We start from the raw sequence: 16,199 nt of genomic DNA, 5'->3' as shown, positions 1-16,199 counted from the left end.
GTTTTTAATTTTTTAATTTTAATTTTATTATAGCCACTTTATCAATAAACTTTTTTAGTGATTTTTTTCACCCTTTTCTGGCTCTAAAAGTCTTTAAAAACCTAAAAAAGAGCCAAAATTATGAAACCAGCTTTTTTAAAGTCTTTTAAAAGTTAAAACTATAAAATCAGCATTTTTTTTAACTCTAAAGCAAAAAGCTATAGTTTTTGGGTTCTAAAGCCCTTAAAAGGGCCAAAAGAAGGCTGATTTTATAGTTTTGGCACTTTTAAAGGTGTTTTTATGAGGTTTTAGAGTAAAAACTGATTTTTTGTCTTTTTCTATAATAAAAATTAACGTTAACGTACATTTTTAAAGAATTAACTGATTAACAGTTATTGAAGTGAACTTTTTGGTTAACAGACTAACAGTTAATGGAGTTAACTTTTCAATTAACAGGGCCCACCTTTGGTAAATACCCAATCTTGCTCTGCTGTTTTCACAGCTATACTGCATTTGAAATTTACTTTCTTGTCTGTAAGATAGCAACACATTTGGTGCTTCTAAAGTTTGTTTGTAAAATATATATATATTTATATACATAATATACACACACACATATATGCATGCACAAATACACATAACATATATATATATCATAAATATACAGGGATTAGCATTGAGTTGCTTCTCCAACATACTGAAAATTTAGAAATAGCAGTCAAAGAACTACTGATTCTAAACTACAAATTTTTCTCTAAACGGATGGCGATATTTATGGCACACATTGAACAAAAAACTCAATGCTAATCCCTGTATATTTATGATGATAAATGGTTTTACCGATAAAGGTTTTTTCATACTGAACTACTTGGCAAAATTGTTAATTATTAATTCTATTATTAATTGACGATTCCCTGCCCTTATTCTTGTATATTTTATATATATATATATATATATATATATATATATATATATATACACACACACACATATATTTATACATGCATATATAATCAGAATCAACACACCTTTGCACCCTGTTGTTTTCCACAATGGGAGTGACAAAGTACAATGGAGAAAAGTAAACAAAAAAAATCATGTCAATCTTTAGTATGGTGCTAATTAATGTCTGAAGGTTAATTAATGCATGGAAGTCACAAGCTGATTTAAAAAATACACTCATATTCCTAAACCATGCTGCATACACATGCGAAAATCAAACTTTATGCCATGGCTTGATTTGATGGGGGGGAAAAAAACATTCTGGTTTTTGAGTAGACAATGCTTTGAGTAGCTCATATGGAAAAGGCATATGAAAAGAGAAGCCTAAAATAGGAATTTGTGGAATCATGTGAAGGTATGAGGATGTTAGTGTATAGCGCCTCCAGCAGAAGTGCCATACATATTTTGATTAAACCTGGGGGAATGAAAGACAGAGTTCACCTAACTTTTGATAATGAAATGTAGTTTGATGAACAGTAACTTTATAATCATTCTATGTATACATTTTTTGGGACACTGTACATAAATAATGATACTTATATACACACACACAGAAACATATACACGCATACATATACATACTTATATACATATGTTTGTGTGTGTGTGTAATTATATAAATATAATATACACACATTCATACACATGTCTATACACACACAACTGTACAGGCTTTTATCAATTCAGAACAAAGTCTACAATGATTGAACAATTAATCAACTAGACTGTTTAAACAAATACAAAGAGTCCTGTATTATGTTATTTGCTACAACTCAAAGACCATTTTATGTTCACCAAATTCTTCTGATCATTGCTTCATTATCCCATCTATTGTGAAACATATACTGTATTTTGACAAAACAGAAATAAAAAAATACCTCATTAATTCAATGTGATGTTAGATAGCTCTGATTATCAAAAATAACCACCTATTCAGTCTTATTATTATTATTATTATTATCATCATTGTTTTAATTTTCAGAGCACTTAGTCTTATTTGTTCTGGTAGATTTTGTGAGAGTGGATAGCAGCCTGCTGTCAGAGTTCTCACAGAATCTCTTTCTGCACATTATAAGCTTTGATACTGGGTTGTTAATTATTGTGGAAGACATTCAACATCCAAGTACCAATCTCAAAATCCTAGCTGTCCCCTACAGAGCAATTTTTTTAGGCTTGTTCTGCTCTCATGCCAATTGCGATTTCTTATTTTTATTATTATCCTTTACTTTCAATTTTACTTCCATTTCTTGTGGAGTATGTTCCTGACACCTAGGGCAAAGAAACTCACTGTATACATTGGTAGGCCATTAAAATAAACACACCAGATTGTTCTTTTACAAAGTCTTGTGATAGAAAAAAAGAGAAAGAAACAAAGGGAGAAAAGAAAGAAAAAAGAAAAATAAAAAAAACGAAAAAAGAAAAGGAAAAAAAGGAAAGAAAATTCAGAATGACAATGCTCTCCTCAATACATGTAATGTACAGTTAAAACAATCTTTTGCACTTCTTGTATGGATGGTAAGCCAGAGATCATCCTCAAATAATTTTCAGTTCCTTTTCTGATCATTCCAAGTGCTCCTACAATCTTGAGATGTCACATTTTTTCGATATCAATCAGCAGATCTTTATATTTTCTGAGCTTTTCAAATTCTTTTGCTGAGACATTATGATCGCAAGGTATTTTCATGTCAATCAATAAACAGACTTTATTGTCTTGGTCTTTCACAACAATATCTGGTTTATTAGCTTTGATGGTCTGGTCTGTATGTACTGGAAAATCCCAAATATTTACATTTTCTCCCTCAGATACAACCTCAGGGTGGTTTTTGTACCATTTGTTAGCAGTCATGATTTTTATAATGCCAACCACTGTAGATATCAACCAACTATGTAATGTCTTGATTTATACTCTACAGGTACCAAAACTTTACACCCAGAGATTAAGTGGTCCACCGTTTCAATCTCATCATTGCAGTATCAGCACTTTGGGTCTACTCCATTTTTCATCACATTGGTTTGGTAGTTACGGGTCAATAAGCTCTGATCTTGAGCAGCTAAGATAAAGCCTTCACTCTCTGAGATTCATAGCCACTGATGGATGTGCTTCTGATCTACATAAACTTGCTTACAATTATCATTATTATTATAGCATTATAACAATGCTAGTTGTTCTCTTTAAGGAGGCAAATGTTTTGTAACACCTCTGCTGGGCACTCTATTCTCATTTCCTTTATATTCGTCTTGATGCTTTCTGATACTGTCCCCAGGGATCCAACAATAATTGTCACTGTCTTCACCTTCTTCATTTTCTACAGTCAAGCTATCCCATATTGAAGATGATTGTATATGTCTATTTTTACACCTTCCTTCTTAACTATTTGTGGGTAACAGGAGCATGCAATATCAATTATAGAGCACTTGTTGTGCTCAAGCACCTACCTGGTCTGTTTGGATTGGTCTTCCACACTTATCAGTCCTCTTCTGCCATTTGCTCTCTTCATGTATAGATGATCAGTGTCTACATGTGGATGATGGGCTCCATGCATCATTAGGAGTTTTCTTGTCTTCCTGTTCAACTTCTTTCCTAGTTCTTCTGTCTAGCTTTGCTAATTCAGTTTTTGTCCAATCTACAAAAGCTGTTGAGTATCTAAGTGATGATAATGCCCAAGTATTTACGGCCATCACTAAATTTGGACCATTTAGCTATGACTTCATTAGCTTCCTTACCCTTCTAATGTACTTCTTAATTTTCATTTTCATTTCTATAGTTAGTACTCTGTCAGATTCTAATACTCCTAGATACTTATAATTCTCTTCTTTCAATGGTTTTAATGTCTGGCCATCTGGTAATTGGATGTCTTCACTGTTGACCACCTGCCCCCTTCTCATGACTAATATTGCACACTTATCTATGCCAAATTTCATGCCTATATCTTTGCTGAAGAGTCTTACAGTCTGTATTAAGGTATCTACCTCTTCTTCATTCTTACTAAAAAGCTACAGATCATCCATGTAAAGCAAATGGTTAATTTTTCCTTTACTATTTCTGAATTGATACCCTGCCTTTACTTTCTTTAATACTAAACTGAGGGGGATCAAACATAAGATGAATATGAAAGGGGACAATGAGTCCTCTTGGAAAATTCCTCCCTTGATATTAACTTTGTGTCACCTGAGTAGAGATCTACTTTCTATTTCTTCATGCTAAAGCTAATTAATTGTGTGGGATTATGTCATAGGCTTTCTTATAATCTATCCATGCTATTGTTGGACTTTTTTTCTAGCTTTTATTTCATTTAGAACTGCTTTGTCTATGCATAATAGATCATGTGTTCCTCTAGCCTTCTTCCTGCAACCTTTCTGTTCTTCTGGCAGTAAATTCTGGTTGTCAAGGTGCTCATAAATGCTTTCTGAAAGCATTCCTGTTAACAGCTTCCATACTAATGGTAAGCAAGTGATTGGTATATAATTGCAAGCTGTATTACCCTTACTTTTATCTTTCATAAGGAGTATTGTCCTCCTTCTAGTCATCCAGTCTGGTTATTCCCTCAGCCTCCCATGTAAAATACTAGATTTCTTTAGCCAGTGCCCTTGAACTAAATCTGGTCCTGGGCCCTTCCAATTTGGCATTTTTCTTAACACTTTACTCATTAATGCACTAGTTAGTCTTAGATTTGGCTGCTTCTCACTCACTACTTCTTCCCTCACTTTCTTTAACCATACTGCATCTCCATTATGATTGACTGACTTATCCCATTATTATTATTATTGTTGTTGTTATTATTATTATTTGATTAAAACTATCAGTTTATTTTGCTAGGTATGATGGAAAGTGTCAGCTATTCACAGCCAGCAGACTAAGGTGACACTTGTTTACTGGTCATACTTCAAGAATCCTATGGAGAACTCTTGCAGTTCCAAGCAATGATGATTTTTGTAGGTGTTCTATCATTACATTTGTACCAATCTTTTTGAACTGTGTTAGTAGTTGAGTGATGATACTTCCAAGAGTGTCAATTACTACTGGTATCATGTCCACGCTCTTTATTGCTCACAACTTGCTTATTTTCCACTTCAAGTCATCATAGTTGTTCAGTTTTTCTTCTTACTCTTTGACTCTGTTGTCACCAGGACGTGCTATGTCGATTATCATCCAAGTTTTTTTCCTTTTTGTTCACCACATTGATGTCAGGTTTCTGATGTCTGATCTGATGGTCACACTGAATTATTGCATCCCCTGTCTTTGCTCTATCTAGGCCATGATTTCCACAGAACGCCCAATGGATCATTCTTGCCACATTGTCATATCAGCTTTTGTTATCATGTTGTGCCAGTTTCGGACATTCACTAACAATGTGCCATACTGCTTTGTCCCTCTCACCACACATTCTGCATTTGTCACTCTCAGCTGTGTTGTCAGTTCTGCACTTCACACAATTAGTCCTTAACACTTGTTCTTGTGTCTATCTTCATGCCACTCCTCCACATCCATAAACACTGGTCTTTGGTATCTGTCCTGACATTCGTATCTCTTGCAGACTGACTGTACATTTTTTCCTTTCATGCAATTTCTTTTTTTAAGTTCTTAAGTTTTTCTTTCTTTATACAGTTTAAGTTTACACAATTTAAGTTTTTCTTCCTTTACACAGTTATCAATTTTGATGATATCAGACTTCTGCACATGCTTCATTAATATTATTATTATTATTAATAATAATAATATTTATAGGATTGAGGTAACTCCCCCCAGAAGATACAGAAGCAAAAAAAAGAAGAGTGCTATTGTCATCAAGTGACCAAAATAAAGTAGGTCGACACGTTCATTTCTTGAACCTGTGGAAGACACACGAGATGTCAAAATATAGTTCACTTGATGACAATGGCACTCTTCTTCTTTTCACTATTATTATTATTATCATAATTATTATTATTATTATTATTATTATTATTATTATTAAGGTGGCAAGCTAGCAGAATTGTTAGCAAGCTGGACAAAATGCTTAGTGGAATTTCATCTGTCTTCAAGTCTGAGTTCAAATTCCGCTGAGGTTAACTTTACCTTTCATCCTTTCGAGGTTGATAAAATAAGCACCAGTTGAGCACTGAGGTCTATGTAATTGACAACTCTCTTCACCCAAAAATACAGGCCTTGTGCCTATAGTAGAAAGGATTATTATTGGTCAGGTTTCTCTTTAACACTAATAACCCGGTACAACCTGTCACATAGTTGGGTCATCAACAACTAAACTGGCAACCCCGTCAAGCTTGCTTGGTGAGGAGGGTGATTGTTGGACACCCTGTAGGACAAAAAATAAGACCCGTCAAAGGGCGGAAGAACTACTGTGTAGTCAACAGCCAATTCAACAAGTACCTTGTTGCAGTGAAGTTGCTTGTGTGCTCCATTGTGCTATGCTGGAGGGAGAGAAATCTTCAGGTAGGTCTTATCAGGCCAAACAGGTTGAAGGGTAAATGACAGACAAAACCTTAACCATTAGAGGAGTAAACTTCAATGACAATAAATTGAAGCGTCAGCAGCAGGGCATGGATTTAGTTAGCAGGACCTAACAGATCAGATTCGTGGCTTTGAACTAACAGGATATCATGCAGAGGATCTTGAATCCAAGACAATGGATGAGATCCTAATATTCCTAGTTAGATGGAAACTGCAGGACCACATGGAGCAGTGCTCTGAGATTCCTATAGCATGTGCAACCGAAACCCCTATGAATTCAGTGTTAACAGCACTAGGGTTAGAGTTCCTGACTAAGACATTCTGGATGTTCAAGCAAGTCGCATAAAGACTGATGAAGACTGGAAGAGAAGTAACTGATGGCGAGAGCAGAGGAGTCAAACTTATAAAGAGTAAAAAGGACCTGCAAATTGGAACACTCAATGTAAGAACACTTTGGGGAAAAGAGGAACATCTGGAGATGGCTAACAACTTCAACAAAGGCAAACTAAACACAAGATAGTGCATAGAGAAGACCCTACTCTCATTGAACGACTTAAAGGCTGCACACTAATAACAACAAGTGCATGGAGAAATACTAATGGTGCAGTAGCAGGAGGGGTAGGATTAGTAATCAACAGTTTGGCAGAGAAAGCATTAGCTAAAGTAATACCAGTAAACGACAGAATAGTTCGATGGAAGCCCATCCACCACAGTAGTTATTAACTATGCACCCACAGTGAGAAGCAAGGATGCAGAGAAGCACTCTGAAACACTGACAAATGTCATTACTGAAATACCAAAGCACCATGTTACCATAGAATGCAGTGATTTTAATGCTCATCTGGCAAGGATGCAGTCTGCTACACATTCCATAGGAAGACCAACAAGAATGGCCAGCTTCTCCTGGATCATGTGGCGGAATGTAATCTTTGCATCACTAGCACTCTGTTCAAGAAAAAGAAAAAAAAAATGGACATTTATCTCTGACATGAATGGCAGTAAATCCCAAACTGATTACATACTGATTAATAAGTAATGGAAGAATTCTGTACACAATGTAGAAGCATATAACAGCTTTAGCAGCTTAGTGACAGCCAGACTATGTCTTAGTCTACGCACAAGCAAAACTCCTGCAAGAAAAATGCTATGTTTGGTCTACATTGCGAAATACAGAATTTCAACAGCTTTATACGGTTACAGTGTGTAACAGATTTACTGAACTATCCAACAACAGGGATACTGTTACAGAGCAATATGGCAAGTTTGTGCAATCAAATGAAGAAGTGGCAGCAAAACTGATTCTGATAAAGAAGAGGATGAAATGGAGAAAGTTAGCTGATGATCCTAGAGGAGAAAAAGCATGCAGTGAAGTACAAGACACATTCAGCAATTATCAAAAAGCTGCCAACAACAATACTAAACAAACTTTACAAAGAAAGAAAGGGGGTCTAAAATAGGTGTACAAAGAGATTCAAGAAGAAGAACTGGATGAAGTGATTTCCCAGGTTGAAAATGCAGATGCACAGAGAAAGCTGGAGGCTGATTAACTCCATCACTGGTCGCAAAGCTGCAAAGCAGGGAATCATCAAAGGGAAATCAAAGGATGAGAGAATCAAGAAGTGGTACACTCATTTCTACAACTTACTTGGGAAGGATCCATAAGTTGACAGTGAAACAGAAAATGAAGAATTAGCAAAGACACTTGATGGTTTGCAAATCAAGGATGGAGACTTCACAAAACAAGAAATAGAAAAAGCGCTACAAGTAACCTGAAAGGAGGAAAACAAACTGGTCTTGACAACATCCCACCAGAAGTACTAGAAAGATGTGATTTAGATGACATCATACTTGAATTTGCAAACAAACTACTAAATGACAATGTGAAGCCAGAACAATGGTCTGAGGTAAACTTGCTACCGCTGCCTAAACCTGGAGACCTAAATGATACTTGGAATTACAGAAGAATCAGTCTGTCATCCATTGTTGCAAAAATGGTCAACAAGATGATACTTAACCGAATACAACCTAAGATAGATAAACAATTGCGACCAAATCAAAATGGATTCAGATCAGGACAGTCAACAACATCTCACATTATCGAACCTAGAAGATTGATAGAGGGAATTAAGAGCCATAACAGGAAGGCCATCATTATCTATGTAGACTTTAAAAAGACTTTTGATTCAGTACATAGAGGATTGATGATGAAGATACTTAAAGCGTATGATATTCCACCAAGAATTCTGAGAACAATAAGTAAGCTGTATGAGAATGCCAGAGCAAAAGTGATCACTCCTGATGGAGAGATGGAATACTTTAAAGTCAAAGCTGGAGTATTACAAGGCAACACACTTAGCACCTTATCTCTTTGCCATTGTTCTGGACTATGTAATGTGTAGAACACTGAGGGCAAGGAAGAACTGGGATTCAAACTGCATAGGCAAAGATGTTGATGGCATCAAGCAGTAATAGTAATTGACCTAGACTATGCTGATGACCTGGCAATACTAACAGAGAGGACAAATCAGGCACAGGAGCTGACAGAATCAAGCATATTGGACAAAATGTTAAGTGGTATTTCTTCTGGCTTTTACTGCTCTGAGTTCAAATCCAACCAAGGTCAATTTTGCCTTTCACATTTTCAGGGTCGGTAGAAAGTACCAATTGAGCACTGAGGTTGATGTAATCAATAAGCCCCCACCCATCAAAATTTCAGGCCTTGTGCTTAAATTGGAAAGGATTATTATTATTACTGCAAGAGACATGCACTGTCAGACTTGGCAGAGTAGCAGATACAATCGTTACAGTGTTTAGGTACAACTCTTCGTATTTTGTGTTCACATCTTGTCATTGCGTTTCATCCTTCAATAAGATAAAGTACCTCTGTTAGAAATTATTATATGTTTGACTTTTGCTTTGTATTTGTACAAGCTGACTCCAAGTCTCACCCAGAAACCTCAAGAGACAAGTTAGAAGTTCAAATTCAAAGTTTATTATTATTATTATTATTATTATTATTATTATTATTATTATTAAAGTTGGTATTATGTCTAGGGTGTCATATATTTGGTTTTGCACATAGTATTGTTCTAGAGAATGTTTAAGAAAACAAGAAAATTATGTTTGTTTTAAAATTTGAGATTACATAGACAGTATTTTACGTAGGATATGGGCAGTTCCCATGAGCACTATCTTTTGAATTTCTGCCATTTTGGGGTTTCATCATATCTGAGCTAGGTAGGAATCACCCCTTTTGCTATCATTCCTAGGGTACCTATGACAGCAAGTATTGTTTTAGTCTTGAGGTTCCACATTTTGCCAATTTTTATTTCAAGATCTTTATACTTGCTAAGTTTTTGGTAGGTCTTGACAGATACATTTATTTTGACTGGGACAGTCATATCAATGAGGAAGCATGATTTTTGTCTGAAGTCTTTCAATATAATGTCTGGCCTATTCGCATCTATCAGTCAGTTTGAATGGTGAAGTTCCAGAGGAGTGAGATGTGATCATTTTCAAGCACTGGAGGTGGTTTGTGTTCTCACCAGTTTTTATCATGGGGCAGGTCCAGGTTTTTGCAAATTACCCAGTGAATATATTGTGCTGCTCTATCATGCCTGTTGAGATTCTCTGTAGGCGCAAGAAGACTGCACATAGAGACAACATGATCAATGGTTTCAATTTGTTGTTGACATACACAACATGTTGGGCTACTGCCTTTCTTTAATATGTTGACCTGGTAGTTTCTTGTAGGTAGGCATTGATCTTGGGCTGCTATGGTAAACCCTTCTGTTTCTGATTTTAAACCAGAAGCCATTAGCCATTGATGGGTAATGGCTTTGTCAACATTGGCATTATTAGCTCTCTTTGGGTATTTGCCATTGGGAGATTTTTCTTGCCATTTATCAATAAGAATATCTAAGGCAGCAGTTTTAGCATGGGTTTTCATACACTTAGCTTTTTCTGTGCTTGTTTCCAGTATGTCTAATTCTGGGATTTGTTGTATTTGGAATTCACTTAGATATTCCTTTGCCTATTTTGTTTACTGAGTATGATACTTTCTTGTTGTTGTTAATATTACTATTATGCTTTCTCCTCCTCCTCCTCGCCACCACCACCACCATTATTATTATTATTATTATTATTATTATTATTATTATTATTAATGTTGTTATTCAGGTCTGAGGATTGGCAGGACTGTTAGAGTGCTTGACAAAATGGAAATAGTAAAACAGTAATAGCAGCAATGATTTTTACCCTTCGGACCTGATATTACTGGTTCTGTTGTCTTCCAGCTTCCATTTCCCTATGATTTTCCTTCTCTTGTGGGTTGTAAGTACTCGAATAATATCTGCTATCACACATTCCACAATTGGGTATTCTCCCTTGTGCCATTAGACCGTACAAAAATGTCTAGCAAAGTACTATGAGAAAAGTGACTTTTATGTTCTTGATGGTTACAACCAATATAAGAGAGGGGCTGAAATAAGAGACAGTTGTGAAGGGAAAAGAGAAACAACAACAGAAATTCTGAAAAGGCTAAGATCTAAACCACCAAACTTTTAATTAAGAGGAAGGAAGGCAGTGTCTGTGACCCTTTACAAGGCCCCCAAGGGGAGATCAAGCCTAAAAGCTTGCAACAGAGTAAACTCTGCTACAGGCACACAGTGTGCCCAGTAGTGGTGTTAAACAATTATATGGATTAAGCTTACCACCCAATGGTGAAACCTGAACCCAGAACATAAAGAGTAAGAACAAATATTGCAAAGAATCCATTTGATATTCATACAGTTCTAAAATCCACCATCCTGGACATTTTTTTTACCAATGCTGAAAGTGTGAACATCAAAGTTGATCACAGCAGGATTTGAACTTAAAACTCATAAAGTCAGAACAAATAACCAATGTTATCTGATACAAATTACTGTCATTTATCACTTTACAGGATGTCATGATAAAATGATGCAAAGAAAGACCCTACATGGCCAATATCAGGAAAAAAATTAAACAGAGTGAAAATAAAGAAGAAAAAATCACAATACTGGCCGAGAAGTGCAAAATTCAAAACTGATATGAAAGCATTCTTTCACCTCAGTTTTGGTTGGAGCAGACAACCAAAGTCTTTTTGACAGGAAGTCATGAAAAAGCATGTAAGAAAAAAAAAATACAGTAAGTGTCTGAAGTGGGGAAGAAATAATAACCATGTTGTTTCTGGCTATTCAGACTTAGCCCCCCCCCCCACACACACATACACAGATAAAGAAAAGAAATACAAAATTAGACATAACAAAACTAAGGATTTCATACACGACAAGTAATGTCAGCATTGTAAACTATCTACAGAAATTAGGTGAATTAAACATACACAAGAAAAGATCTAAGAGAGTGATAAAGTGATTATACTATATGATATGCTAATACACACAGATAGGGAAATCAATGCTAATCAAACCAATATTGTTGTCAAGGATCACAAGGAAAAGAAATGCCTCTAGATTGAAGTATCAGTCCTAATAGATGATGTGAGAGCTGACAAAGGAATGGGGGAAATAATCCAAATATAAAGATCTGAAACTACAGAAAACTAAAGTTTGATTACTGAAAACAGAATTATTGAAAAACATGCAGGCAAATATATAACCAAAACACCAGGACTTACAAATATGCACAACATATAGAAAATAGCACTGCACAAATACAATATGTAGAGTACTTTCAGCATAGTAGAAAATAGTATGCTTACTTCTTATGATATGGTTACTCACTTAAGATAACAGTGTCTCTAAAATCAAGTATAAAGACCTGAGAAAAAAAAAAAAGGTCAAAAACCCAGGGTGTGAAGACAATGACAATACTTGTAAGGAACAACATAAACTTTTGACTATAAAGAGCATTAGCTAATACTTTGAGGGGAAAGAAGTAATCTGATGATCATTAAGGGGTATAAAATATAAAATATTGCCCTAAACATCACATCTACATGAAAATCTTACCACAAAGTCTGTGTATTTCATTATATACATACACTAAAATGGTGAGCAGGCAGAATCATTAGTTTGCTGAACAAAAGACTTAGCTGTACCTCGTCCGTCTTTATGTTGTGAGTTTAAATTCCATCAAAGTCAATTTGCCTTTCATCCTTTTGGGGGTTGATGAAATAAGTTGAGCACTGGAGTCAATGTAATTGACTTACTTCCTCCCCTGAAATTGCTGGCCTTGTGCTAAAATTTGGAACCATTATATACATACGCTGGCAGTGTTTGAACTAAGAACAGAAGTATCTGACTAAATACATTTAATTCATTGGATGCAGTACCAAGCAGTGGCTCTCATGGCTTCTGATCTTAATTGATTGGAAGTGTTATCATGTACATTGTTTTGTCTTGGTATAAAAGATGGGCTACAGTAAATATTCTGCTTAATACCAGAGATTTGCTTGTCAGTTGTTTGATCTTAACCAGTTGAGCATGTCCCTTGGTGGCTAACGATATGTGCATCTCTGATTATGAGAAGTAGTGGGGGAGCATCATAGCCATGTGTTGAGAGGAATTCTTTGGGGGTTTGAATAATTCACCTTTGGAAACATGGGTGTTTTGCTCAAGATCCATAAACAAACTTTATTCAGGGACCTTTTGAGCGGGATACGCTACTCAACCTGAAGAAAATTCTAACTGGGCCCCACCTGCGAGGTCATGCGCTGTTTATCTTGATATGAGATCACCATGTCGCGCACATATGGTTGTGATGCATGTGCCTGATGTACCCTTATCAGACGGGTAGTCATGATGGGTATAATGGGCTTCATATATTTTACCCCAGTGTCACTTTGATGGCATGCACTGCTCTCTCACTCAATAATAATAATAATAATACCAATAACAAAAATGATTTAAAAGTTTGGTTCAAGGCCAGCAAGTTTAGGTGAGGGGCTAAATCGAGTACATCAGCACCAGCACATGACTGGTACTTCTTCTTCCTCCTCCTCCTCCTACTACTACTTCTTGGTTCCGCCGCTGTCCATGCAACATTTACATTCTTCCCTGTGCCTGTGAAATCTTGTATCCCTGCTGTAAGGCTTGATTTCCACGCATGCCAGCTTAATTTAATTCGTCCTTAGTCGAAAGACACCTGTTGTTATGTCCTGTTATTTGTATTTATGTAACATTCTTCGTTTTTTTCCCCGTCCTGCTTTCTTCCAAGGAATCTGATGCTCTTAGCTTAGTCTTTCCTTGGGACTGGCCAGATTGGAGCAATCTCGAGTATAACCAGCCGAAATTGCAAAAATAATCTGGAACTCGACTGAGGAAAGAAAACTCCGAATGACCCATCCTTGTTTTCTTTGTATTGTCTATCTGGATGTTTTGTTGTCCCTTTCTTTTATCACCTAACTGTCAGGATATTTTGTGTTCTTGTCCCATTTTGTATTTTTTATATATACATATATATTCATATATATACTTATATATATATATATATATATATGTATATATATATATATATATATATACATACATATATCTTCTATAAATATAAAAATGAGAATGTGTGTCTGTCTGTCTGTCTGTCTGTCTGTGTGAATCCCTAAAACTCGAGAACTACGCAACCAATTTCATTCAAATTTTACACATGCCTTACTTAGGGTTCCAGTTGTGTTTTAGTCAAAAAAAATTATTAACTTCTTGCAGAGTTCAAGCACACGGCAACATAATATCTCCTCCACTATTTAAGTATTACGTGTCAAAAGTGAAACAAAAACACTCATGTCAAATACTTTCACTTTAAAAATGAAACTATTCCACTAACTGAAACAATCACATTTCGATACTGTAGTGACAGATACTTTCACAGAGAGAGAAAGAGAGAAAGAGAGAGACAGAAAGAGAGAGAGAGAGAGATGTATATGTATACATATACATGTATATGTACACCATTTCGATACCGTAATGACAGATACTTTCAGAGAGAGAGAGAAAGAGAGAGAGAAAGAGAGAGAGAGAAAGAGAGAGAGAGAGAGAGAGAGAGAGATGTATATGTATACATATAGATGTACACGTATATGTATATATATATAGATCTATACATACATGTATATGTATACATATGTGTAGATGTATATATATATATATAGATGTACATGTAATATGTACACATATATACATATATACATGCATACAGATATCTATACATATATACACCCATCACACAAAAACACACATTAGTCATTTGTTTTCTTATCCAAAACTACGTCAAAAGTACTGAATGGATCTTTATGAAATTTGGAAATTATATTCTTTGCATAACGGCCATAACTCCCATGAAAATTCATATATTTTTGATGTTGATGAAATTTTAACCAGAACATAACAGATGAGCATTATTTAGAAAATGATGTCACACGTTATCGAGGCTACCATTCTTTCTGGATGTGCAAAAGGGGATGACGTCTTTATTCCAAGAATTCCTCTTACTCCATCAGGAGCAGACATTCCTTTTACATTCAGAAGACTACAATTGCCCCTTCGTGTGACTTTTGCCATGTCCATAAACAAATATCAGGGTCAAACACTGTCTGTAGCTGGTCTTCTCTTGGAAGAGCCCTGCTTCTCACATGGACAACTGTATGTTGGCTGCTCAAGAGTGGACAGCAACAAAAAACCTATTTGTATATGCTCCACAAGGGAAAACAAGGAACATAGTTTACAATGAGGTGTTATAATCACAACAGCAAGAAAGTATGTACATGATCACGTTCTTTTACGAAACTTCATTGACTTTCATATATTTATATTGATATACATATATATATGTGTGTTTGGGTGCGTGTGTGTATATACATCTCTATATATAAAGATGATGCATAGTCTAGACGGCGTTTTTAGATTTCATTATTCTCTTTAACCCGGGCAACGCCGGGTATTTCTGCTAGTTGTTAATAAATGTGCACATTCTTCTTCTACTTGTATTTGTAGATATGCCTCTGAGAGGTCTAATTTTGAGAAGAATTTCCCTCCATTCAATTTTGGAAGCACTCCCTCCCGACTTAGCAATGGGTAGTTATGTGCGACTAAACAATCATTCAACCCTGTTGAAAAATCTGCAGAAACTCTTAGTTTGTTATTCTTATTTTTCACGTAAACTGTCAGTGCTGTCCAGTCTGAGTGGTCTGTCTTTTCAATTATTCCAAGACTTTACAATCTTTCAAGTTCTTTGTTAACCTGGTCTATTGATGTGAATGGTACATTCCGTTTTGGCCTAAAGACTGGTGTTGCACTTTGTTTTACAGTGATCTTAGCTTGTTTTTGTACAACAACCCAGTCCTTCCAAAAAAACATCTGTAAATAATTAAAAAAAATTTTTTTGTTTCAGTCCTTCAGCCTTATTTGAACCTTTGACTGACCAACAATATTTCCACACAGAACTCTTATGGGATTGTCCCTCAATTTGAATAGTCTCATCCACTCTGTGCCAAGCAGGTTAAGTGGATCTTTTAATACATTATCTTTTCCTTTTCCCCTTGACCTTGAAAAGTTACATTACATACGAATTCACCGAAAAATATAATCTTTTTCCCTTAACACCGTGTGCTACCTTTTTAGATTTAATTAACTTTGGCTTGCCATTTCTATGTATTTTCATTTTCTCAACTAAACTGATTCGCTCCCTAATTAGTTGGGCTATGACCCTCTCCGTGACTTTCATTACCTGATCTAACAGCTTCATACCTCTGTAATTATTTGTATCTAAATCGTCACCTTTACTCACTAAAGCG

The 16,199-nt window shown here is 35.6% G+C and overlaps 1 protein-coding gene across 3 annotated transcripts in view; it reads right to left on the bottom strand.

The window, feature by feature from the left end:
- LOC106878734 (cystinosin homolog) overlaps positions 1-16,199 on the bottom strand; it is a 107,154-nt gene that overhangs the window by 73,675 nt on the left and 17,280 nt on the right. Inside the window, exon 2 of one of the 3 annotated variants that reach the window (XM_089355141.1) lies at positions 7,244-7,375. The exons of the other annotated variants lie outside the window; for them this stretch is intronic. Within the exon in view, the coding sequence (XP_089211267.1) occupies positions 7,244-7,298 (55 nt within the window). The 5' untranslated portion in view covers positions 7,299-7,375. The remainder of the gene's footprint in view (positions 1-7,243; positions 7,376-16,199) is intronic. 3 annotated transcript variants of the gene reach the window in all.

This window comes from Octopus bimaculoides, chromosome 7, assembly GCF_046866305.1.
Source record: "Octopus bimaculoides isolate indiv1 chromosome 7, ASM4686630v1, whole genome shotgun sequence".
Classification (NCBI taxonomy): domain Eukaryota; kingdom Metazoa; phylum Mollusca; class Cephalopoda; order Octopoda; family Octopodidae; genus Octopus; species Octopus bimaculoides.
Note: the sequence above shows the minus strand (reverse complement) of the source record. Positions and strands in the feature narration are given on the sequence as shown.